At 44.4% G+C, this 24959-nt stretch overlaps 2 protein-coding genes across 2 annotated transcripts in view; one reads left to right on the top strand and one right to left on the bottom strand.

Annotated features, from left to right (window-relative positions):
• LOC126335415 (eukaryotic translation initiation factor 6) overlaps window positions 1-24785 on the bottom strand; it is a 38580-nt gene extending 13795 nt beyond the window's left edge. The window contains exons 1-3 of the mRNA XM_049998691.1: window positions 24679-24785; window positions 1345-1430; window positions 1069-1244 (exon numbers count right to left, since the gene is read on the bottom strand). Coding sequence (XP_049854648.1) covers window positions 1069-1244; window positions 1345-1430; window positions 24679-24785 — 369 coding nt within the window. The remainder of the gene's footprint in view (window positions 1-1068; window positions 1245-1344; window positions 1431-24678) is intronic.
• The window catches only part of LOC126335411 (regulator of chromosome condensation), an 86662-nt gene continuing 86228 nt past the window's right edge, over window positions 24526-24959 (top strand). Inside the window, exon 1 of the mRNA XM_049998680.1 lies at window positions 24526-24882. The gene's annotated coding sequence lies outside the window, so the exon portion shown is untranslated. The remainder of the gene's footprint in view (window positions 24883-24959) is intronic.

The raw sequence follows: 24959 nt of genomic DNA, 5'->3' as shown, positions 1-24959 counted from the left end.
AATGTAGAGCCGGACTGTAATAATTTCATAGTCTGCTTTGATATTGGACAGGAGAACCGCTCTATCAAAAGTGAGGAAAATAGTGCGGGTGGGCACTAAGGAGGAATCTAACTTTTCATTACACGATGGACGGCCATGACACCCTGTTCAGAGAGGTAAGGCTGGACTTCAGCCTCAGACTGTCGAGCAGCCTGGTGTAAATTACACCACAGGAAGAATTCAAAGACCTATGGGCCACGATGCGAGCAAGGTAGCCATGGAGAAGTGAGGCAGCAAGCAGTAGTTGTGCTTGAGAATCAGAAGCAGTCTCCAAAAGATGCCATGAATGTAGACCCCTGTGAGTATGAGTGTGGCGGAGAGGGCAACGTATAGATGGGTACAGTCATCCACGGATTACTTATGATAAATCTCTAATTACTATTATTTCACTATGACAAACATTTAGTTAGAAATTGATATTTTGTGGACAATGGATTCAGTACCCAGAAGCTGAAACAAATAACAATTTCTACAGGTAAATAATGTGCTATTGTTAAGACTTTATAAAGCCAATATTACATACTTACTGCCAATGAAACAAACACATTCTGAGACATATATGTTCTATTTACGCCATTTTAATGTTTACTACATACAAGATATATTTTATTGAGAGTAGATAGGAAGCTAGAATCTAATATATATAACAAAGATTCCAAGACTTACCAAGCGGGAAAGCGCCGGCAGACAGGCACAATGAACAAAACACACAAACACACGCACAGAATTACTAGCTTTCGCAACCGATGGTTGCTTCTTCAGGAAAGAGGGAAGGAGAGGGAAAGACGAAAGGATGTGGGTTTTAAGGGAGATGGTAAGGAGTTATTCCAATCCCGGGAGCGGAAAGACTTCCCTTAGGGGGAAAAAAGGACAGGTGTACACTCGCGCACACACACACACACACACACACACACACATATTCATCCGCACATACACAGACACAAGCAGACATATTTAAAGGCAAAGAGTAAGTTGAGGCTATTGTAACCAGCTACAGATCCATTGAATTTAAAATGAAAGAACCGTTACCCTGTCAAGATCTGGATGGACAAGAGCTACGTAATCATTACAAGCAATGACATTTCCTAAGGCAGATAACCTTTCTTCAACACGCTGTACACGAACTGTGTCAGGTAGAGAATTCCTTAGATGCTGAAGTTCAGTGTCAGTTGTTGAATTTGGAACTAGCAAACCATTCCGATTTCCTGTAAAAATTAATAAATATCAGAAAAAGGGCAAATGATTGCTGTAGAAATCATATGTAAACATTTAACTATGTTCAAAATTTACTTTACTGTCACTCACCCACACACATGCGACCAATAATTCGGCATCCAGCGAGGGAAGCATGTATCACAGGAATTGTGTCAGCCAACTCAGCTTCAAACACACTGAAAGCCACAAATGCAAATTTCTTATTAAGATTTATTTAGTTTTACATGTGCGCGTGCACACACACACACACACACACACACACACACACACACACACACACAGGGCGAGACGGCAGAGAGAGAGAGAGAGAGAGAGAGAGAGAGAGAGAGAGAGAGAGAGAGAGAGATTGATTTTTAATTTAGTTACCAATACAAGCCGATTCAGTCACAATTCATTTCAATGCATTGAGAACCTGTCCACAGGTTTTCTGGTTACAGTCGAGCAACTTCCCACGTTGGTTTACGTTCATTTCTGTGCTGAAAATATTTATGACTACAGTTGTCACGAGACTCAGTGTAGGATAAATGGTCAAGGGACTTCTAGACCTGTACTTTTTTTCTTTCTTATAAACCACACAGTCTCGTAAGTGTGGAGAGTGACACTCTCACAATTAACTCACAAGGGTGGCAGACGACAGAACACAGGGGCTCCCCTCGTGGAATGGTGTCCACATTCACTGCAAGTACGGATGCAATTGTCATTACGGACGTTCAACATTTTACTTTTATTTTATTTACACATCAAGTTCCGTAGGAACAAACTGAGGAGCAAATTTCCAAGGTCATGGAATGTGTCATTACATGAAATTACAACATAAAAGTAGTAACAGATAAAAATAAAATGTTTATGAACCCACAAAAAGTCAAGCCACAATTTTAAGTAAACGCAATCAACAAAAAAGAATCAGCTTAATTTTTCATGGAACGTCTCAACAGTATAGGAGTGACCCTTGATGAAACTCTTCAATTTCAATTTGAAAGTGCGTGGATTACTGCTAAGATTTTTGAATTCTTGTGGTAGCTTATTGAAAATTGATGCTGCAGTATACTGCACACCTTTTTGCACAAGTGTTAAGCAAGTCCGATCCAAATACAGTTTGTATTTCTGCCGAGTATTAACTGGGTTAAAGCTGCTTATTCTTGGGAATAAGCTGATATTGTGAACAATAGAGGGGCCAATGTCAAAATACCCAGACTAGTGAACAGTGGTCCACAAGAGGTTTGTGAAGTTACACCACTTATTGCCTGAACCGCCTGTTCTGACCCAAAAATATCCTTTTAGAATGGGAAGAGTTACCCCAAAATATAATACCATACGACATAAGCGAATGAAAATAAGCAAAGTAGACTAATTTTCATGTTGAACAATCACTTACTCCAGATACTGTTTAAATAGTAAAAATGGCAGCATTGAGTCTCTGAACAATATCCTGAACGTGGACTTTCCACGACAGTTTACTACCTATCTGAACACCTAGAAATTTAAACTGTTCAGTTTCACTACTCATATGTCCATTCTGTGCTATTAAAACGCCAGGTTATGTTGAGTTGTGGGTTAGAAACTGTAAAAACTGCATCTTACTGTGATTTAGCATTAGTTTATTTTCTACAACCCATGAACTTACATCAGGAACTGCACCACTTGAAACCAAGCCTATGTTGCACCAACATCCTTTACTACCACACTAGTGTCATCAGGAAACAGAAATATTTTAGAATTACTTTTAACACTAGAGGGCATATTTATATAAATAAGGAACAGGAGTGGCCCCAAAACTGATCCCTGGGGCACCCCCCATTTGAGCATACCCCTCTCAGATCCCACATCACAGCCATTCTCAACACTGTGAATAATGACTTTTTGCTGTCCATTCTTAAAGTAAGAGGTGAACCAATTGTGAGCTACTCCCTGTATTCCGTAATGGCTCAACTTCTGGAGCAATATTTTCTGATCAACACAGTTAAAAAGTATGTCTAGGATTTGAAACCTTTTGTTTCAACCATCCAGCACCTCACAGAGAAAAGAGAATATAGCATTTTCAGTTGTTAAGTGACTTCTAAAGTTGAACTGCACATGTGATAGAAAATTATGTGATATAAAATGATCAATTATCCTTATTTACACAGCTTTTTAATAACTTTATCAAACACTGATAGCATAGAGTCGAAAATTATCTACATTATACGTTTCTCCCTTTTTATAACGCGGCTTCACTACTGAGTACATTAATCGTTCAGGAAACTGCCCATCCCTAAAGGAAAAATTACAAATATGGCTAAATGCAGAGCTAACACGTGCAGCATAGTACTTTCATATTCTGCTAGGCACTCCATTATATCCACGAGAGTCCTTAATCTTCAGTGATTTAATTATTGACTCAATCTCCCCCTTGTCAATATCATAGAGGAGTATTTCAGACATGTGCGTGGGAAAGGCACTATCCAAGAGGGTTACACGATTCCATACATGAATTAAATTTTTATTTAATTCACCAACAATGTTCAGAAAATGACATTTAAATACTGTACATGTATCTGATTTATCAGTAACTCATATTTTTACAATGAACTGACTGGATATTGTCGCCTTTCTGCTGCTGACCAGACACTTCCTTCACAACCAACCATATGGTTTTAATTTATCCTGCAAATTAACTATTCTGCTTGCACCCCACATACTCTTCCCTGGTGCTAATTTTGATAGCCTCGCTTAAACACTGTCCCAATATTTAGAGGTCTGAGGCAGGATCTTGGTATGCTCATAATCCATCTCATGTTTCTCGGACAAACAGTGCTCTGCTACCGCCGACTTATTTGGATATTTCAGTCGAGTGTGCCTTCGATGTTCTCAAAAACGATCTTCGCTGATTTGTCCGATATAAGTCTTCCCACACTTGCAGCGAATTTGGTATATGCCGGCCTTCCTCAAACCGAGGTCACCTTTCATACTTCCCAGTAATGCCCGTGTTTTATTGGGCGGGCAAAAGACTGTTTTAACTTGGTGTTTGTTTAATATACAGCCGATTTTCCCCGATAATGCGCCATTGTACGGAATAAGGGCAGTAGCTACCTCTTCTTCCGTGACTTCTTCAGTCTCCACAGCTTGGGCTGTGTTGGTGGGATAGAGAGCGCATCTAATCTGCCATTCCAAGTACCTGTTTTTTCGGAACACGGATTTGAGGTGTTCCAATTCCTGGGGCAGATTCTCTGCACCTGAGATGCTGCGCACCCAGTGTACTAGTGTTTTTAGTACTCCATTCCTCTGAGAAGGGTGGTGGCAGCTGCCTGCATGCAGGTACAGGCCAGTGCGCATTTTCTTCACCCCCAGAACCTATTTACTTCCTCCTTTGCATATTGTAACTGCACTTTAAGGGCACAGATCTTATGCTCCTGCTCCTCTATCAACTTATTTCTACAACAGGTTCTGCATTCCCAGGAGAGGATCTCACTAGAATGCCCACTAGCTCCCAACACTGTACCCCCCCCCCCCCCCCCAATGAAAATACTTTGACAAACCCACACTGTAACCCACTACTCACAAACCTATGACAGAGCCCGCTCTTCTCACTCATGATAAAATTTTACAGTTACTGAAAAAAGCCCTGGGGTGGAGGATTGGAGTGAAGTGAGAGCATGATCTAGTTCCCTCATAGAAATGGCGGCATTGTAACACAATTCTGGGAAGAGAAGGGTATCACCCGAGCCGCCTCCAATCGTTTCCGATGGAGGTAGGCAGGGAGATAGTGGGTGGAGCTCAAAATCTCCCAAAATAGTGGCCCAAGGGTTGGGCATAGCAGTAGGGTCCACTACAACATCATCAGCTACTGCCAGACCAGAAACTGGGGAATGGACCTTTGTCTCAGACAGCCATTGGAGGTTGCCTTCATGAGGGGAAATGGTGTGGAACTGGATTGGCTGCCATGCATTAAAGTACAGTGGCATCGAGGAAAAGGCAGTAAGGCTATACACCAAAGATGCAAAGTAAGGTGATCTTCCCCAGTTGGCTCACACTACATAGACGAAATTTAGAAGGCAGGTCAAAGCCCAAAACAGGAACAAAACACCGCAGGGGGAAAAAGAGAAAGAGAGAGAGAGAGAGAGAGAGAGAGAGAGAGAGAGAGAGAGAGAGGATAGCAAGAAACACAAATCTGCTGTAGCCACTGTTTGGCAAATAAAATGCAGTCCAATAAAATGTGGCACACCGTGATCTGTATGCCACAAGTACCACACACTGAATGGTCCTCTCGCCGGAGTAAGAATAGGGCTGCAGCCTATGTGAAGACAAGTAAGAAGAACCTCACCCCGTCAACATGGCTGGAAGGAAGTACTCCAGGGCCGAGTTGTGGGCTTGATGACACAGAGCTTGTTGTCAGTCACTACCGGCCAATAGTCTTCCATCGACACATGACTTTGTATCTCAACAGCGAGGTGATAGCTTGCAGGGAATAGTGAACCAAAATACCAGAGGATCACAACACGACTCCTTGGCTGCTCAATCTGCCCTTTCATTCCCCGCAATTCCAATGTGCGACATCCCCTTCTCTCTTTGCTCCGTTTCTTTTGCTCATCATTCCTCTTCTTTCTTCCTTCTTCGTACCGCGACTATATCTCAGGCTTTTCAATGCAGAAATGTTGTGAGAAGGGGGCACATGTGTTGTGCGGTGGTTCATGATATTGTAGTGTTGTGAGAGAGCATCATTCGTGCCTTTGGTTTGAGAAGACTGATGACTGAAGTACGAACATTTCTCAAAAGAAAAATAAGTATGTACTCTCTTTTCTTTTAAAACTATAAATAAAAGCATAGCTAGTACTATCTATCGTTCCACTGAACTGAATGAGCGCGACACCATTGATGATGTTTCAACCTAGAAAGAAGTTTATTAATACCAATTAGCGAAAAAAAAAAAAAAAAAAAAAAAAAAAAAAAAAAAAAAAAAACCACTCATCCAATCCAGAAGTCACTCGCAGTTACAGTAATTAGTTTCTGACGTGTGTAGTGGTCCTTGATACTTCAAACAGTGTTTCAGTAATTCTATAACTGTCCGTTTATGAGTTGATAAACAACGTATCAACAAGATGACTATGCAATGATTAATATTTGTCATATCCCGTATTGCTTCTCGCTTGCTTTGAGCATCAATACCATTATTATGCTGCTCATATAAGTCTTTGATAGTTCTTATCAAGCTAATGTCCATAAATTGCAGTTAATGTTACTGAATCCTACACTCGATGATAATGCCCGATATCCAGCTGCGTATCAAACTCTGCACTGATATTTGATAATTCGGGCACAATTTGTTTGCACCAAAGTCGGGCCATAGTTCCCTAGAATAAATTTTAAATCAACTCTGGGTTGTAAATTAACAATTCTATGCCCATTCATGAAAGTTACAGAAGATCTGCACTCGACCACTATTTGATTGTGCACTCAAGCAACTTTGAGGTTTTTGTTCTCCCAAAGAGAAAACATATCATGGATAATGCAACAAGGTGATTTGCTACGTCAAATCATATTTATATCTATCTCATTAAAACACATTACCTATTACATGTTGTACATAATTAAATTCTTTACTCTGCAAATAATCAATAAAATTTAGAAATGAATTACATGTATAAAAGATCTCAAATTGATATGACATCATGGTCACTACTTGTTTAGACTTGCCTCCACTCACGTGACGCAATGTAGATCCAACTATATTGGACATACTCATGTAATGATACAAATACACCCAGGCACCCTGCAGAAAGACACCTTTCCCAGTCGTTGCTGTCGTTGGATGGAATTCTGGATATTCTGGGCTACTGTATCTGCTGGATACAAACGTTGGAGAGAACAAAGGGCGCTCAGAGAATCTGAGCAGACAAGAAATCTAACACTGGGAGAATGTCTCATCTGCTCCTCTGCTGGCAAGATCGCATATAATTCTGTGCCGAAGACAGTAAATTCTGGAGGCAGTCTGACGTTGATGATATGATCCAGGAAAAATGACAGAGCAACCAAAAGAGCCCCGCTGCTTAGATCCATCCGTAAAAACAACTACATGGTCGTGGTACTCAGATAAATTATCAGATAATATCACATTAAAAACGGAAGCAGAAGTGCTGTCTCTCCTGTACCTCACTAAATCTATAATCACTATGGGTCTCTCCAGTAACCAGGTTGGCAGACAGTTAACACCCTGGAATTGTGGGTTGTGCTGACTCCACACCGAGTGATTCCAGCAGACACTGCATACGGATCTCAAATGGCATTACTGTTCATGGACAGTTTGAAACAAGGCATTCCAGAGGTGGACGAGCAACAGTATGGCGTGCAGATGAAGTTGGAACTGCAGGAACTTACACGCCTGTTGTACCATGAGGAGCTGGCAGCAGATGGTAAGTGGCAGTTTCCCCGCCTCAGCACAGATGCAAGGTATAGGACTGGTCCAATAAGCACCCATGGGCAGCCAAATCCCCACATGATGGACAGCGTCAATGATCCACATGTAAAGGGCCTTGCTGAGCCAGACACTGCGAAACCACAGTCCAGCAGTGAATGCCCAGAAGTTCGATAAAACTGAAGGAGATGTTCCCTATCCGCTCCCCAAGACCTGTGACTAAGGCACTTTTTGATGTTCAGTGCCTTCAGGGTTCTGGCTTTCAGTCTTGCAGTTGTGGTAACAACAACAATCGGGAGTAAGAAGTTAGGCCCAGAAAAGGCACTGTGTCACTAAAATGTAGGATGGTGTCCCCCATATTCTAAGTCAAGAAAATTAAAAAGGCAACGAGAATAATTAAAATGAACACACACACATTTATCTGTAGCAAACTGGAAACCCATCTTTGGAGCCCATTCCTCCAACCTCCGCACTGTAAGTTGCAAATGATGGCTTGCTGTTGCAACACTGGAGGAGGAACAGAAAACAGCAAAATCGTCTACAAATAAGGAGCACAGTAAAGGACTCCTTACCATAGATGTGATACTGTTTATTGCTGCAGCAAAGAGGGTAACTCTTAAAACACTGCCCTGAGGAACACCATTCTCCTGCTCAAATCGATCGGACAGCGTGTCACCAACTCGCATCCTAAAAAACCGCTGACACAGGAAAGACCATACTGAAGATGGGGAGGTGGCCACGAAAGCCCCACTGACGCAGTTGTGCGAGAATACAGTGTCTCCAAGTAGTATTGTGCGCCTTACTTATGTTGAATAATACGCAGATACAATGATACTTACGGAGGGACGCCTGCAGAATAGCTACCTCAAGGAAGGTCAGATTGTTGACAGTAGACCGAAATCTTCGGAATCCACACAGAGAGTGGCCAAGGAGTTGCCTGGTCTCTAACAACCAGACCAGGTGATGGTTAACCATTCGCTCAAGGGTCTTTCCTACATAATTAATTAAAGCGATACTCTGATAACTACTGAGACATAAACAGTCCTTTCCTGGTTTAAGGAAAGGGATCAACATTGCCTCCCTCCACGAGTTGGGGAAGTGGCCTGTCTGCCGTATCTGATTAAAACATTTGAGGAGAATTTCCTTTGATGCAGCTAGCAAATGTCGAAGCATGCAGTACTGAATTTGGTCGTGACCAGGTGCAGTGTCACGGATCCCAGTCAGTGCTGATTTGAGCTCCCACATGCAGAAAGGGGAGTTATAGGTCTCAGAACTGTTGGGTCCAAAGTCCAGCTTTTCCCTCTCTACTGTCACACGATAGCAACAGAATGCCGGATCCTCTTTTACATTGGCAGTAGTTTGTGCAAAATGTTTGGCCTGTATCTGAGCAACGTCTCTGGATGTTGTCTGGAGGCACCCCTATTTCAGCACTGCTGCTATCGGTAAACGGCTGCGTTTAACAGAAATCCTCCAGAGGGCTTCCCATAGTTTTATAGAAGTGAAATGATCAACGGAGTACTGGAATGCTTGCCACGAGCTTTTCTTACTATCCCTAATGACGAGTTGAGCCTTGGCCCCATTGACTCTAAAGGCCCCAAGGTTGTCTGCTGTCAGTCAGCATTTAAAATTTCGAAGAGCTGCACGCCTTTCCTGGATCACAGAATGGCACTCATCTGTCCACCAAGGTACTGGTCGCCTCCTAAGATGACCTGAGGGACTGTGGGATGGAGACGTCTGCGGCACGATGGATCACTCGTGTGATGTGGTCAACCCATCCTCTGACACTGTCGCAGTATTCGAACACAGCCAGCTGGCTGAAACGCATCCAGTTAGCTGACCATCCATTTTGCGGCTGAACTTCAGGTGGTGAGCCATTTAGTATGTGAAGGAAGATTGGGACGTGGTCACTGGAATGAAGGTCATCAATGACCTCCCAATGAACATGGCTGAGAATGACCCAGTAGCAGTATAGAAATGTGTGTGAGTACCAATGCTGAGGATGCACAGCTTGTGAGACATCATGAGGTCCTTCAAAACCCGACCCCAAGGGAAATTATTGGTCGAGCCTCACATGACATGAGGGGCACTGAAGTCTCCCAGTGGGAGGAATAGTCGCGGGAGTCATGCAATAAGATCTGTGAGAGCCTCAGAGTCTAGTGCATCTTGCAGAGGTAAATATAGGGAGCAAACAACGAACCTTTGACACACAAGAATTTGAACTGCAACTGCTTGCAGGTCAGTAGCCAAGAGGAGGGGAGAGGAGTGGTGTGCATTAGTGACGAACACTGAAACACCTCCCTTGGGCCTTTCCTACAATAAGGTCTCCTTGCAGTATAGCATATATCCTTGTAGCAAAGGGACCATCTGTATCTTTAAAAAGTGTTTCTTGTAAACAAAAGCACAAGGGACATGCCTGTGCTGGGTGTTTCCATTCTTCACATGAGTCCTGAACCCATTCATGTTCCACTGTAGTATGGAAGCCTTGTCATCAATATGGTTTTAATTTACTCCTATCTTTGCACTGGGAAGGTGAACCACTTGGGGAGTGAAGGGGCTGTGTGGATCCAAGGTATCTAACTCCATGATATCCTCCTCATCAGTCAGACGGGACAGAATGACGTCTGACAGCACTCGGGGCAGCTTTAGACCTAAACGTCGTGAGCCTTTTCCTGCACCCCGTCCCTTCGAGGATGAGGGGGAAAGGGGACGTTGAGAGGCACTCTGCATTTCTTGTACCTTCTGGGTGCTCGCTGCAGAACTGTTGCTGGGCTTTCCTGGTGCAGCTGCCTGGGTTACTTTGTCCTTACTCTTTTTCCTTTGACATGTACATGTGCAAGTACAGGTGCTTGTGGTGGTTACAGGCACACTAGTTATGTCTGTGTCTAAGCATCTGCCTTGGGAATAGGTTTCTGCATCATGAAAGAATATGAGGTGGCAAAAATGGGGTTTTGTCGCCTTACGTTCTTTTTGGCTTCGGCATAGGGGATCTGTCTGGTCTCTCATCTCCTGTATTTTGCGTTCTTCAGCAAAAACAGGGCAGTCTTGGCTCCAGACTGGGTGGTTCCCAGAACAGTTGATGCAGATCATCTGAGATGGACAGTCAGCCCCAGCCGCAGATCGCTTCACCTCCACAACTCATGGTTATATGGGCGAAATGCTGGATTTAGAGCACCACACGGGGCTTGGAATGTAAGTCTGAACATTAAGTCGAAGGAACCCCGCCAAAAGATGTTGAAGCAGTGTCAGAGAATTGAATGTGACAATGAAAGTGGCAGTCTTTTCAGTTGCTCCATTATTCCTGTGTGTTTGTTGCTCCACATTTACTATTTGCTGGGATGCCATTCTTGCTTCAGTTCTGCTATGTCCATGTCCACGATATCGCAGCATGCGACAATGCCCTTACTGGAGTTGAGAAAGGTGTGCATCTCAATAATGATATCATAGTCACCCAGTTTCTGCGATTTCTTATGACGGCCTACCTGCTTTGGCCTCTTAGTTTCGACCAACAATGAGCAATTATGAAATCGTTTTATAGATTTTAATGTTCTGGCCTTATGGATATAAAAGGCGAACATTTTTTCAAATGTCACTTCCCTCCTCTCTATCACCAGAAGCACATTGTTATTAATGACTCCACGTGCCCTGTTACTGCAGTCCAAAGTATTGTTATCATCAGGACTAGTCTCCCTCATTCTTCCAGATGATTGGGTGTGAATACTCCCAGATGATACATACTTCACACTGGGAGGAGAAGACGACGATTTCGAGAGTTCCATCTTGGTCCCACAAGCAGCTAGGGAAAAAAGGGTCGATTCAGACACAGCCCTACTTGCCCGAGTAAGCCTTATACACCTGAGGTGCAGCAGGTTCCCCAAAGGTTGCCCGCTAACAACTCTTCCACTTCAACAGCCATGCATCATATGAGCACGCACAACACCTTGAGATTGAGTTTTTTTTATAGAGGTTTATCCAATCCTCGTGATCAGAGTGGTCAAGCCAAGATTCCTGTTCCCTGATGCACACAACATTCCACCGCCAGGCCGTGTGATGGTTGCTGAAGCATGCCCAGAGCTTACACTGACAGGGGACTGGCAGCACTTACCAGTCGCCAGCTCAGGTTGAACTTTGGGGTCTCGAAGCCCGTACCCAGCAAATCAATGTTGAGCCCCTGAGGGCGCCACCATTCATGTCCTCTGTATGAAGCCTTATTACAATCTTGAGGTGCAGATTGATGATGGGGATTTTTGTTTAAGGAGTGATGGTCCACTCAATGATAGCAGTTCTTTGATGGGAGGCGCCACCTTTGACATTCATCATAGTGAAGAGGGTGTGACAACACAGCCCGAATGTGAGGATCCTCTAGCACTGCCATACAGGGGACTGCTGACAAGACCTAGATCTACACATCTGTAGTTGGCTCCTATAAGAACTTCTGAAACAGTGTGTCACTGGTTCTCCAGGAGAGGCAGCAACATGGTGAGCTGCACTACACGCCATGTGCACAGCAGGTAGCCAATGGGGGTGGACATGCTGTGGATTGCCATTGAAGTCCATTCACCAACAAATATTTGTTATTTAGTATCTACCTTTTCTAGAAAATTCTTGAAATTTCTCATGTTTCTAATGTTTGCACATTTTGGGATTTTTGATGTTGGTATAAATAGCAGCATTGTCCATCCAAGAGGCAGTTTTGTTTTGTCTGTAATAAACAGCTTTTAGTGTTAAGAGTTCCGCTTTGCTGACACGTTTCTTTTCAGGTTTGGATTTGATTGGGGTTGTGACACACTCATTCTCTCTGGCAACATAAACTTAATTACAGTTGGAATAAACTTAATTACAGTTGGCAGAAAAACTGTAATTAACATCGGAAGTGAGGAAGGCCTGGACTGGATTGGGTTAATGGCGTTAAAGGAACCACACTGTGAGGTCGCCTGTCCCCTCACCCTATATGCATTAAGCTGAGAATAGTCCTGAGGGAGGAAAGACACAGAAGACAAATCCCAATGAACCCAACTGCAACCAAGGAGTGATAAAAGGAAGTAACAAGCAGAAAAGAGGGGCAAGACAGAGTAAGATGGGCAGAGTTTGTTTTCTTTTGTTTTAGGGTGCAAAAACAACTAGGGTCATACACTCATGTCAGAAATGCAGAAAACACAGACGAGAAAGGGGTTAAAAACGTCTACATGCTATGCCCAACATATGGAAGGAAAGACAGCTAATCCCAGGGACTTGGAGAAAAGTCTATAAAATAGGCCACAGAGACAATGTATGTCCTTCGTCATATTGATATGGTGGATAAAATGTAAAATGCGGTTGACAGCCCATGCATCATTCCCTAAAATGGCAGATAACTCAGACAGAAATCATAAATAAGAACGTAAGTCATTATAAAAACAGCACCACATAATAGATGGTGATGGCCAAAAAGACAGTGCCTGATACGCAACCTAGTTGAAGTGATCTCACAGTGAGACGGTCGAGAGGTGGTCGTCCAAGCCACTGGGAGAGGCTTAACGACCCAGAACTTGTTCCCGCGAAGGGAGGACCAGCGGTAATGCCAATGTGACACCACCTTCTGACAGATGGCTACAAAGAGATCATAAGAGGGACTATAAGAACTAGTAGGCCGAGATACGAGCACTGCAGTGCCTCGCTTCCCGTCAGCCCGATGTGACCATGAACCCACATAAACATTGCAGTGTTTCCATCAAGAGTGAGCAAGTGAAAGCATTCCTGGACCCATTGCACTAAGGGATGGATGGTGTACAGCACACAGAAACTCTGAAGGGTACTGAGAGAGTCAGAGCAGATGACACAAATAAACACCCTGTGTCGCCAGATGTACTGTAAGGCCTGATGCAGGGCGAGCAGCTCCGCTGTAAATGCCAAGCAGTGTTCCAGAAGCCGATACTGACAATCGTCAGTACCAATGACAAAGGCATACCTGACATCACCGTCATCCAAGAGCTTAAGTGTACACACAAAGATACTATTGCAAAGTTCTGAGCGAAGGTTGAGAAACTTATGGTGATAGAGCAAGTTTGGATAGTAGTGTCTTTAGGAAGTGAGTGAAGTTCCAGGTGAACTAAGGCCGCTGCACAAAGCCAAGGTGGTGTAGGCTTCACATTAATTGGGAAAGTGGCATGTAGTGAGAAGTTAGGCTGCTGGAGCAACAGCTGAAAGTGAACTCCAGGAGGTAACCTATAAGAGGGACATGTCCCGTACTAGTGGCCAAAGGAGTCATTGAAGGAGGAGGCATAGGATGGGTGGCCAGGCATGGCACACATAAGGCATGCGTATCTGCCGAGGAGAAACTCGCTGCAGTATGACAGCTGTAGTTCAACAGCTTCTGCAAACAGATTCAACCAGGCTAGTTTAAAAGGTGTCAGTGGCCAAACGGATGCCACGATGGTGGATTGTATTGAGATGCATAAGAGGGACTGATGTGCAGACACACAAACGAAACACCCATAGTAAAGTTTCAAATGACAAGGGACTAGTACTAATGGAGGGGGATGGTCCAATCTGCCCTGCAGGAAGTACAGCTGAGGACACATAGGACACTGACAGCAACAGGCCCTAAATATAAAGACAGTGAAAAAAACCACTTGTGCTGCCAGAAATTCATACAAATGATTTTGTCAGTGAAAAAGTGAAAACCTCTGTCAACACTTCATGGGTAAAGACGATCGAGACAACACTGAAGATGCCACTCAAGGAGACAAGTCCATGGAGAACTGCAATAAATGGCTGGGCTTAGATTATGGGTACAACAGTGGCTTCACACCAATGTCTGGGACATGTGCCATCTGCCCAAATGTGATTGTACTTATCAAGGATAAAATGCTTGCCCACAAGTTTTTTTTTGTGGGGTTTGAGTGCACTCTACTACTAAGGTCATTAGCGCCCAGTCACGAATGTAAGTGCACATATAATCTGGTAAAACTCAAGGGGGGGGGGGGGGGGGGGGGCACACCAGAAAGTTCTTACAAAGTCACAGATAAAACAAGTAATAGAGTTAGATGTCTTTGGACAAGTCCATCAAAGTAATAAAACAAAGAACAAGAGCAGATGCTCGAGTGTCATCAGCTAAAATTTCCTGTAAGGTAGATGGCAGAGACAGGACAACACGAGCTTTATTAAAACAGGGACACGACAATAAAACATGACATACTGTCAATGCATGACCACATGGGCACTGTGGGGCGGGGTCACCGGATAGCAGGTAGCGGCAGCTAAACCGGCAATGCCCAATCCGCAACCTGGCGAAAATGATCTCCTCGCGCCGAGATGGTCGGGAGGAGGTTGTCCAAGCTGTTGGGAACAGTTTTATGGCCCAGAGCTTATTTACTTGAAGTGACAACCAAGTATCCCACCACAATGACAAGCCTCTTACAAACAACCCCACTAATGTCAGACGTTGGGACACAAAGGGAGGCTGGCTGAGGCAGGAGGACTGTAGCCTTGGCTTCAGCATCAGCAGCCTCATTCCCAGGCACTCCCACATGGCCTGGAACCCACATAAAGCTAACAGGAGAGCCATCATCAGTAAAAGAATGGAGGGATTGCTGGATCCGTTGCACCAAGGGATGGACAGGATATGGAGCTCCAAGGCTCTGAAGAGCACTGAGTGAATCAGAGCAGAGTACATAGGGAGAATGGCGGTGGCAGCGGACATACTGAATGGCCTGATTGAGAGCAAAAAGCTCGGCCGTAAAGCTGGAACACTGGTTTAGGAGCCGGTATTTAAAGATGACGTCCCCGATGACAAAGACACAGCCGACACCATCGTCCGTTTTGGGGCCATCAGTGTAAATAAAGGTGTTACTGGCGAGTCGCGCACGAAGGTCGACAAACCGTGAGCAATACACTGCATCCGGAGTACCCTCCTTTGAGAGCGAGCTGAGGTCAAGATGAATGTGAACCAGAGCCTGGAGCCAAGGTGGTGTCGGGCTCTCACCCCCTCTGAAGGTGGTAGGGGCAGGCGACGAAAGATGACTCCAGGGGACAGTAGGGCAGACACATACAACCCATACTGACGGTCGAGAGAATCGTCGAAGGAGGACTGATAAGAGGGGTGGTCGGGCATTGGCAACAGCCGGTAGGCATACCGACAAAGCAGTACGTTGTGCCGGTAGGTCAATGGTAATTCGGCAGCTTCAGCATAAAAACTCTCAACGGGACTAATATAGAATGCATCGGTCGCAAGACGTAACCCCCGATGATGAATGGAGTTGAGATGGCGTAAGAGGGATGGCCGAGCAGACGAGGCTCCCATAATCCAGCTTTGATCAGACTATGGATCGATATAAGTGAAGCAGGACAGTGCGTTCCGCTTCCCAAAATGAACCACTAAGAACACGAAGGACATTAAGGGAACGTGTACAACGGGCAGCCAAATAAGAGACATGCGGAGACCAACAAAGTTTCCTGTCCAGTGTAAGCTCTAAAAACTTCATTGTTATACTGTTCAATGGCTACCGAAGTACAATACTGTGAAACAACATTTTACAAACTCCAAAGAAATTCGGGTCATATGTAAAGGCTATTTGTGGCACCAAAGTTAGTGTCCAGCCCCTAGTGAATGGGACATGAACTGAAACTGCGGATAGCAAAGGAAAACCTTAAATAAGTATTAGTGTCAGTGGTGTTGATAAATAGCTGAAATCGTTAAAATTGAACAAAGCTCCAGGCCCTGATGGAATCCCTCTCAGATTGTATACTGAATTTGCAGCTCTGTTAGACCCTCATCTCACTATAATCTATCGGAAATCCCCCGATAGAAACACCGTGTCCCGTTCTTGGAAAAAGGCACAGGTCACACCCATGTGCAAGAAATGTAACAAAGGTTATGCACAAAACTTCCGTCCAATGTCCCTGACATCGATTTGTTGTAGACTCTCAGAACATATTCTGAGCTCAAATATAATAAGGTACCTTGAAAGAATGACCACCTCAATGCCAACCAGCATGGATTTTGAAAACAACGGTCATAAGAAACACAACTCGCACCTTGCTCAGATGACATACTGAAAGCTTTGCATCAAGGCAACATAGTAGATGCAGTGTTTCTTGTTTCCCAAAAAGCATTTGACTCAGTACCACACCTTTGCTTATTATCAAAAGTATAATCATATGGGGTATCAAGTGAAATTTGTGACTGGATTGAGTACTTTTTGTTAGGGAGGACACAGCATGTTATCTCTGAGAGTCATTGTCAGATGTAGTAGTAACTTTGGGTGTGCCCCAGAGAAGTATGTTGGGGCCCTTGCTGTTCATGTTGTATATTATTGACTTTGAAGACAATATCAATACTAAAATCAGGCTTTTTGCAGATGATGTAGTTATCTATAAAGAAGTACCACAACCCTCTATGTATCGTTCACACAGAGATCTTGAGGACACGACTAGAATAATTAGTGAATGTACAGAGGCATTCAAACAATCATTCTCCACATGTGAATGGGACAGGAAGAAACCCTAATAACAGATACACTGGGACGTGTCCTCTGCCATGCACCTCAAGGTGGTTTTCAGAGTATAGATGCAGATGTAGGTGTAGATGAATATCAATTATGGCACTGAAGAGCCTATCTGTGATCTCTAGTGGCCACTAAGGTACTGCCTTCCAAGAGGGGAATCCTGAGGAATATGGCACTGCAAAGTCAGCTGGTGTAGAATGGCTATAGTTGTGCTTTGGACAGTTACATCAACATTTTCATGTGGCAAGGTTTCAAGAGCAATGGCAATGGTAAAGATATCCCAGTCAGCACTGTTGAGAGCCCATATGGGTGGTTGCCTAAGTGACGATCAGGAAGTGATCACATGTCACACAGGTCATCAGGGGCTCTCCAATGGATGGAGGGGAGAGGACAAGGCCTGGATAAAGAAGGATCAATGGCTGAATGAGAGTCATATGCCACACAGGAGTGCTACACTGCAGAGACAAAGATCAAGCTCTGTGAGCGATTTTTCAAAAGCTTTGCCACACCAGTGGTGGTGGTTCCACTTCACAAACGGTTATGGACATTAACTCACCCTGAATTAGGAAGGTCAGAGAAAGCTCTGAAATCAGTGCAGACATTGCATTCTGAGAAACTTCACCGTAGGAGGGGGGGATACACATTACAGATAGTAAAATCCTGAGGCATCATCACTCTAACAGCCATAGGCTCCAAAGATGTTTCAAGAGGATCATGTTCACTGTTGACAGTTCAAAACATATGTGCAAATTACACCAGACACTCTTTCATAGTCAGCACAATTTTTAAAATAGCCCCAACAGCCACGGAAGGTAGAGATCTGCATGCTGGGAACCCAATATCCTGGAGTGCAAAGCAGAAAGCAGAGCAAAGGTGTAGGAGAAGTCAAAACTCAGTTAGGCGGTGGAAAAAAAACCACAAGAGCTCCACTAGAGAATCATTCTACCACTATTCTGTGGAGTTACGAAGGGATTAAGGAAATAGCATCAAATACACTGGTTCTGAATCAGGTTGTGTGGGTGGATCTGATTCCATAGGGGCCAGCAGGAACTCTGGCTCGGATAAAAAGGCAGAACATGAGGGGTCTGTGGCATGGGGCAACTGGGGGGTCTCCTCCTCCTCCTCCTCCTCCTCCTCGGAGAGCTACTTCTTGTCCTTGTCCTTGTCCTTGTCCTTCTCCTCAGATGATTTTGATATCTGTGAGTACTTGTCTGCCTTACTTTCATTCAGCCACTGACTTGTATCCAGTTGTAGATCAGCAGAAATCTGAGTGGGGGAGCATCCTGAGGGACCCCTTCCTGGTGAGAGATCCCAAAGGAAGGTGGTCCTCCCCCGACTCAGGGTTGGGAATCGATGTTCTCAAATGGTGGAGAGTCAATACTTCCAAAGTGGGTGTTGAGCATGGAGGAGGAGGAGGGACCACAACCAGGCTAGCACACATAGCCAAGCAGTCCCCAGGGCCCAATGCACAAGGCACAAAGGGAGGGGATGTTCTTGTTCTTGCTACAGAAGATGGCATTGTCATAGTCACAGCATACATCATCGCTGAACGATCTTATTTCTTCTTCGTCTCTTGATACACCAGATGGCCAAGGGTCTTGTATCCTTGGATTTTCTTTTCTCTCTGGAAGACAGTGCAAACTAGTGAGCAGGGAGAATGGTGCTATCTTCACCTGACATAGGTAGGATGGGGGAGAGGAGGAGGAGGAGGAGGAGGAGGAGGAGGAGGAGGAGGAGGAGGAGGAACAAGGAACATTTGTGTGCAACTGACGTCCACAATCCCTACAGATGAGGCTAGTGTTACATCATGAAGACATGCCCGAATCTCATGTATTACAAGCACTGCATGGAAGAGTGGTACATGCACTGGCACAAGACACTGATTCACCATCATCTTAACCTTTCCAGGCTACGAGTTGCCTTAAAGGCTAATACGAAGACCCCCAACAGCAATCCCACTGTCCTTTGGTTTCCACTGGAGACTACAAACAAAATTCACTCCCCACTGCTTCAATTGGCACCTACCTCATCACCGGATGTAAAAGAAGATCATGGTGTAAGATAATACCCTGTACCATAATGAGACTGTTACGAGGGTTGATAGAGGCGATAGTTACGCTACTAGAGTAGCGGAGTACGTGTGGCATGCACATGGGGCTTTTTTAGGTTAGAGAACACCTCCCTTGGGAGCCAAGACAATTTACCAGTTAAATCAGCCACAGTGACCTCAGAGAATCTTGGTCCTCGCAGATCAGAGTTAGAAAAGATTAATATGATTTAGTAAGCTGCAGGCATATCCAAGGAAAGTTCCCAGAATTAGTATTGTTTAGTGAAGGTTATAATGAACAGATAGTATTGGGAACAGAAAGCTGATTGAAACCAGATGTAAATGACAACAAAATCCTAAGATTGGAAAGTTTATTGTAAGGATAGGTTAGTCGCCAATGGTGGTGGCGTGTTTATTGCAGTACAAAATTTGATTAAATCTAGCGAGGTTATCACGGATTCTGAATGTGAATTAACCTGGGTGAAGTTGAGTATCAAAGAATGGTCAAAACTGGTGATCAGATGCTTTTATAGACCACCTGGGTCAGGATCTGTAGATATAGTGCACTTCAGACAGAACTTGCAGAATATCATTAGTAATTTTCCTGATCATGCCATTGTAGCAGGGAGCGACTTCAACTAGCCAGGTACAGATTGGGAGTGTTCTGCCATCAGAACTGGTGCCAGAGACAGGGAATCGTGTGGCTGTGTTCTGGATGTCTTGTCCGAAAACTACCTTCAGCAGATAGAGAACCGACTTGAGAAGGTAACGTCTTAGACCTCCTGGCAACAAACAGACCTGAACTTACCAAATCAGTTAATGTATAAAAAGGAAGGTATCAGTAATCATAAGGCTGTGACAGCATCTATGACGACGGGTCCTACATGGAATGTTAAGAAAGGTACGAAGATATATTTGCTCAGCAAGGGTGACAAGATAAATTTCAGAATATCTCAGCAGTCAGCACCAAACATCCGGTGATTAGGACGAAGATGTGGATAACAAATGGAAAAATTTCAAAAGCATCATTCAGTACGCCCTAAACGAGTATGTTCTGAGTAAGGTTTTAAGGGATGGGAAAGATCCACAATGGTTTAATAGGCACGTTAGAAAAGCGCTATGTAAACAAAGAGCACTTCATCTCAGATTCAAGAGAAGTAAAAACATAGTTGACAAACAAAAGCTGAACGAAGTGAAAATGAGCATAAGGAGAGCAATGAGAGAAACGTTTGATGATTTTGAAAGTAAGACGACGACAACCAACCTGAGTAAAAACCCTAGGAGATTTTGGTCATACCTAAAATCAGTAAGTGGGTCAAAATCGTCTATTCATTCTCTCAGCAACCTCACCAGCACCAAAATGGAAGATAACAGAGAGAAGGCCCAAATACTGAATTCAGTCTTTCCCCACAGAAGGTTGTAGCATTGTCCCTCCTTTCAATCATCGTACAAACATCGAAATGGCAGGTATCGAGATAACTGATAACTGATCACGGACCTGAAAAGCAGCTACAATCTCTTAGTAGTGGAAAGGCTTCAGGATCAGCTGAGATATCTGTAAGATTCTATAAAGATTATGGAAAAGAACTTACTCCCCTTCTAGCAGAAATTTATAGTAGATCGCTTGAACAACGAAAGGAACCTAAATACTGGCAAAAGTGCAGGTCATTCCCATTTTTAAGAAAGGCTGTAAGACAATTACACACAATTATAGACCTGTATCGTTGATGTCAATCTTGTTGTAGAACTATGGAACACGTTTTATGCTAAAAAAATATGACTTTTTGGAAAATGAACATCTCCTCTATAAAAACCAACATGGATTCCACAAACAGAGGCGAGCTAGCGAGGTGTGCACATCGCTGCCACTGTGCACTATGCTTACTTGGCTGTTTTGAGCTCGTGAAGAAGTTCTGCGTTGTGAGCGCCATGGGAAGCAAATAGACATGTGTTGTTTTCACAATGCCAGCAGATTGCTGTGTTCTGCACGCCACAGCATGGAAAGGAAGTACACGCTGCTACGAAGGGTCCTTCAGTTGTTCAACTCACTGAGTCCGCCGAGCTGCAGCCTGTCCCCCCTATGTACATCAAGTCCAAAGGCAGGTGGACAGTGCTGTTCGACATAATGATGAATTGCCCCAAGAATGAGGTGGTCTATGAGTGTCTCAACAGACTAATCTGCTTTTGGGCTGCACACGTAGCTGACCACAGGGTTATCAAGGTTGCAGTAGCCGACCACATTGTCGACACGCCGCCAGCGCGTAAGAAGGCACCTTATACTGGAAGGAAGAAGATGACCAAGACACTCCTAAGGGTGTTACCTTGGTGCTGTGAGGAGGCAGTGGTCCAGGAAGGGCTGCTGCAAGCCAGGTTTGGTAATGCAACTACAAGGTTGCACAACCTGTCCAACAAGAAAAGGGCGCTACTCTGTGCCGTGACCATGCAAACGGCCGACGGAGAGCGAGACATCTTAGGCTTTCGGAAGTTGCTGGGCTTCCTGGTTACGACAGAAGTTCTCCCGACCGCCATGGAATCCCAGCCCCAATGCTTCAGATGCCAGGGCGAGGGCCCTGGCACAAAGTATTGCCGGCAAGCACGACAGCCGCACCCGTGACCACGGCAGTAATGTTCTGCCGACTTACGTCCAGTGCGGTGGCCCGTGCCGAAGGCGGCGAGGCCGCACCAACGCAGAGGAAGAAGAGAAGACAACGAAGGCAATGACATAGGATGCAGACCAGCCCAGCCAAGCTGAGGGACAGCACAGAAGCAGCTCCACCTGCCGGGAGTGGGGTCAACCGCCTGGAGGTGGGTGGTCGAGATGCAGCTCATGTCCCCGAGAAGAACTGTGGCCTTGAACTCGGCACCGCCGTGAAGGGGGCCACTGAAATCCTCAAAGCCGTCACGGTGGCAGAGAGGGCTGCCTTCGCAGCTACCACAGCTGCAGAAAAGCTTGAGGCAACTGCGTTCAGTCTTTTCCCGAGGCCTCCATGCAGCAGAAGGGGTTCAAACCCCAGCGACTTCACAGAAGGACGTTCGCGTGCCTGCCCCAGCAGCACTGCAGGTGAAAGGTGCAAAGATGACAACTGCCACCCCAGCGGTATCGGCGGCAATGCCAACCACCATAGGGGTGGCCCCTGCAAGGGACTGAGAAGCCAAAAAGGCAGCCATCATTGCACAAGCGCGAGCGAACGGTATGCATTTCTCCGATGCTGATGCGGCACAGCTCACCGAGCAAGCAGAGGTGCTTGAGGCCCAGATGCGGCAGAGCTGCGCCATGCAGTAGCGGAGGACACCAAACTGCGGCCGGCTGCCACTGTTCATCACGATCAGCACCAGCCTGATGAAGCTGTGCCAAGTCACTGACGACACGGCACAGTAGAGGGCATAATGGCGACACATGCGTTGGCGCACTGAATTCCTTTGTTACATGGATGAAGCCACTGCAGCAGACCCAGCTGAAGCATCCAGACTGAGCCAGCTATAGCGAGCACACAGCAACACAGGTAACAATACACGATACCTCACACTAACATTACCTCACCTTGCATGCACTGTCACAGCTGGCAAGCCGCTACTGCTCTTACTACCCGTCCTACTGTCACAGAGGTTTTTTTTTTCCCTTGGCACTTTTTTCCTCTGCCCTTACAGCCATTACCCTTTGATTGCTTTCATCCACTTTCTTTACCCAGACGCATGGATAATATAACAGCCCGCATCCTGTGACTCCTGATTCAAAAACTAACATGTTATACGGAGGTGACAGTATAACTTCTGGTATGGGCGTGGAGGGGCACCATCCTATTTTTAAAAAAACCGACAAACACAGATCATGCAAAAATCAGCTCGCTCTTCTCCTCCATGAGATCCAGATACCGTATTCCTTGATTTCAGTAAGGTATTTGACACCGCCCCGCAATACCATTTAATGAAAAAAATATGAGCTTATGGAGTATTGGTACAGACCTGTGACTGGATTCAAGACTTTCTTGCAGATAGAACAACAATTCGCTCTTAATGGAACTAAATCAACAGATGGAAAGGTAATATCCGGAACACCACAGGGAAGTGTGACAGGACCGTTGCTGTTTAGAATATGTATAAATGATGTAGTAGAAAGCATCAGATGCTCTTTAAGGCTATTTGCAGATGATGTAGTTGTCTATACCAAAGTAGCAACGCCACAAGATAGTACAAATTTGCAGAACGACCTGCAGAGAATTGTTGAATGGTACAGACCCTGAAAGTAAATAAATTTAACATACTGCATGTACATAGGAAAAGAATCCCCTACTTTACAGCTACATGTTGATGACAAACAGCTGTAGACAGCGTCTGCCATAAATATCTAGGCATAACTATCCAGAGCAACCTTAAGTGGAATGACCATATAAAACAGATAATGGGAAAAGCAGACACCAGACTCAGATTCATCAGAAGAACCTTAAGGAAATGTATCTCAAGCACATAAGAAGTAGCTCATAAGGCACTTTTTTGCCCACTTCTTGAGTATTGTTCATCTATCTGGGATCCCTACCAGGTAGGACTGATAGAAGAGGCAGAGAAGAACCAATGAGGACAATGCAAACACTCAGCCCCGGGCAGAGATAATCCCCAACACAGCCAGGAATCGAGCCTAGGAAACAAGGTAGGCCTACTTGCTTCATCGCTAACAACACATTTGCTGTAAGTGCCAGTACCAACAGTTGCTTATTGCGTTTCCTTACAAGTAACTATTCATGTACTTAGGGCCAGATTTAGTCACTCCAAAATGCTGATTTCTCTAACTTTTACAAAAATTTCCTTTCCATTTCACCACCTAAAGAGCATCAGAAGTTACACAATACATTTTAAGAGAGCTTTTTATATTACCTACAATGTCATTTGCAAAAAATGACGGACAGCTATGGATCCATTTTACTTCCAGGACCGTGCAACTTCAGATTTATTTATGCCACGTATCAGTTAATTGGACATTAAGAATTTAAATGCAATTCATTTTGATCATAGTTTTTTTTCTGTTTTTGCCTGTACTGCTGAGATTGACCTGTATTCTTTCATATGTAAAGAGGCGATATTAAGAACTGATTTGATGGCCTTATTTATCTCTTCAGTTAGCATTTTGCCGTCTATGTATATATGGGTTACTTGCTACATACAAGACGATCATTGTGTTCAACCAAAAGGGCTGTCCTTTTGTGTAACAAAACTCGAGCCTATTTTATTTATACGTTGTGAAGTCATTACTGTAAAATGTACATGTTATCACATAATTTTCCAACCGAAGTTGCGAACAAGCGAATGGTAGCTCCGATATGTTTATAGTTATGCAATGTTACAACATAACACTAATTGCAACAGTTCCGCTTTTAATTGTGGAAAGCACACATTTTCATGCATCCGTGTTACAAATAGTTTAGCTTTAGATTAAAATTTATCAGTGAACTTTATACCGAAAGTATTCAACGTGACCAACAGCACTTAATCTAAGTTATCTGCGTAATAATTACCTGTAAAAATTCTCTGAACCGCCAATGGCAACTAAACAGTATGAGTTAGTTAACTTGGAAAATACACCAACTTCATTATTATTTTCAAATTGCACGCGCACAGCCATAATTCTCAAAGCAAAGCGTCAACCCCCCCCAAAACCCTTCAACAACACCACCTGTCCCTCGTCGGAACTTCAGTATCTGCGACCGGAACACGAAGAGGTTTATACTCTCCATATCCATGTCACAAGTTGAGCAACAGTTTTAACAATGATTTGTAAAATAGGAAAACGTGTTGT

The sequence above is a fragment of the Schistocerca gregaria genome, chromosome 2 (assembly GCF_023897955.1).
Source record: "Schistocerca gregaria isolate iqSchGreg1 chromosome 2, iqSchGreg1.2, whole genome shotgun sequence".
Taxonomy (NCBI): domain Eukaryota; kingdom Metazoa; phylum Arthropoda; class Insecta; order Orthoptera; family Acrididae; genus Schistocerca; species Schistocerca gregaria.
The sequence above is the reverse complement of the archived record's forward strand: the minus strand, read 5'-3'. Positions and strand labels throughout refer to the sequence as shown.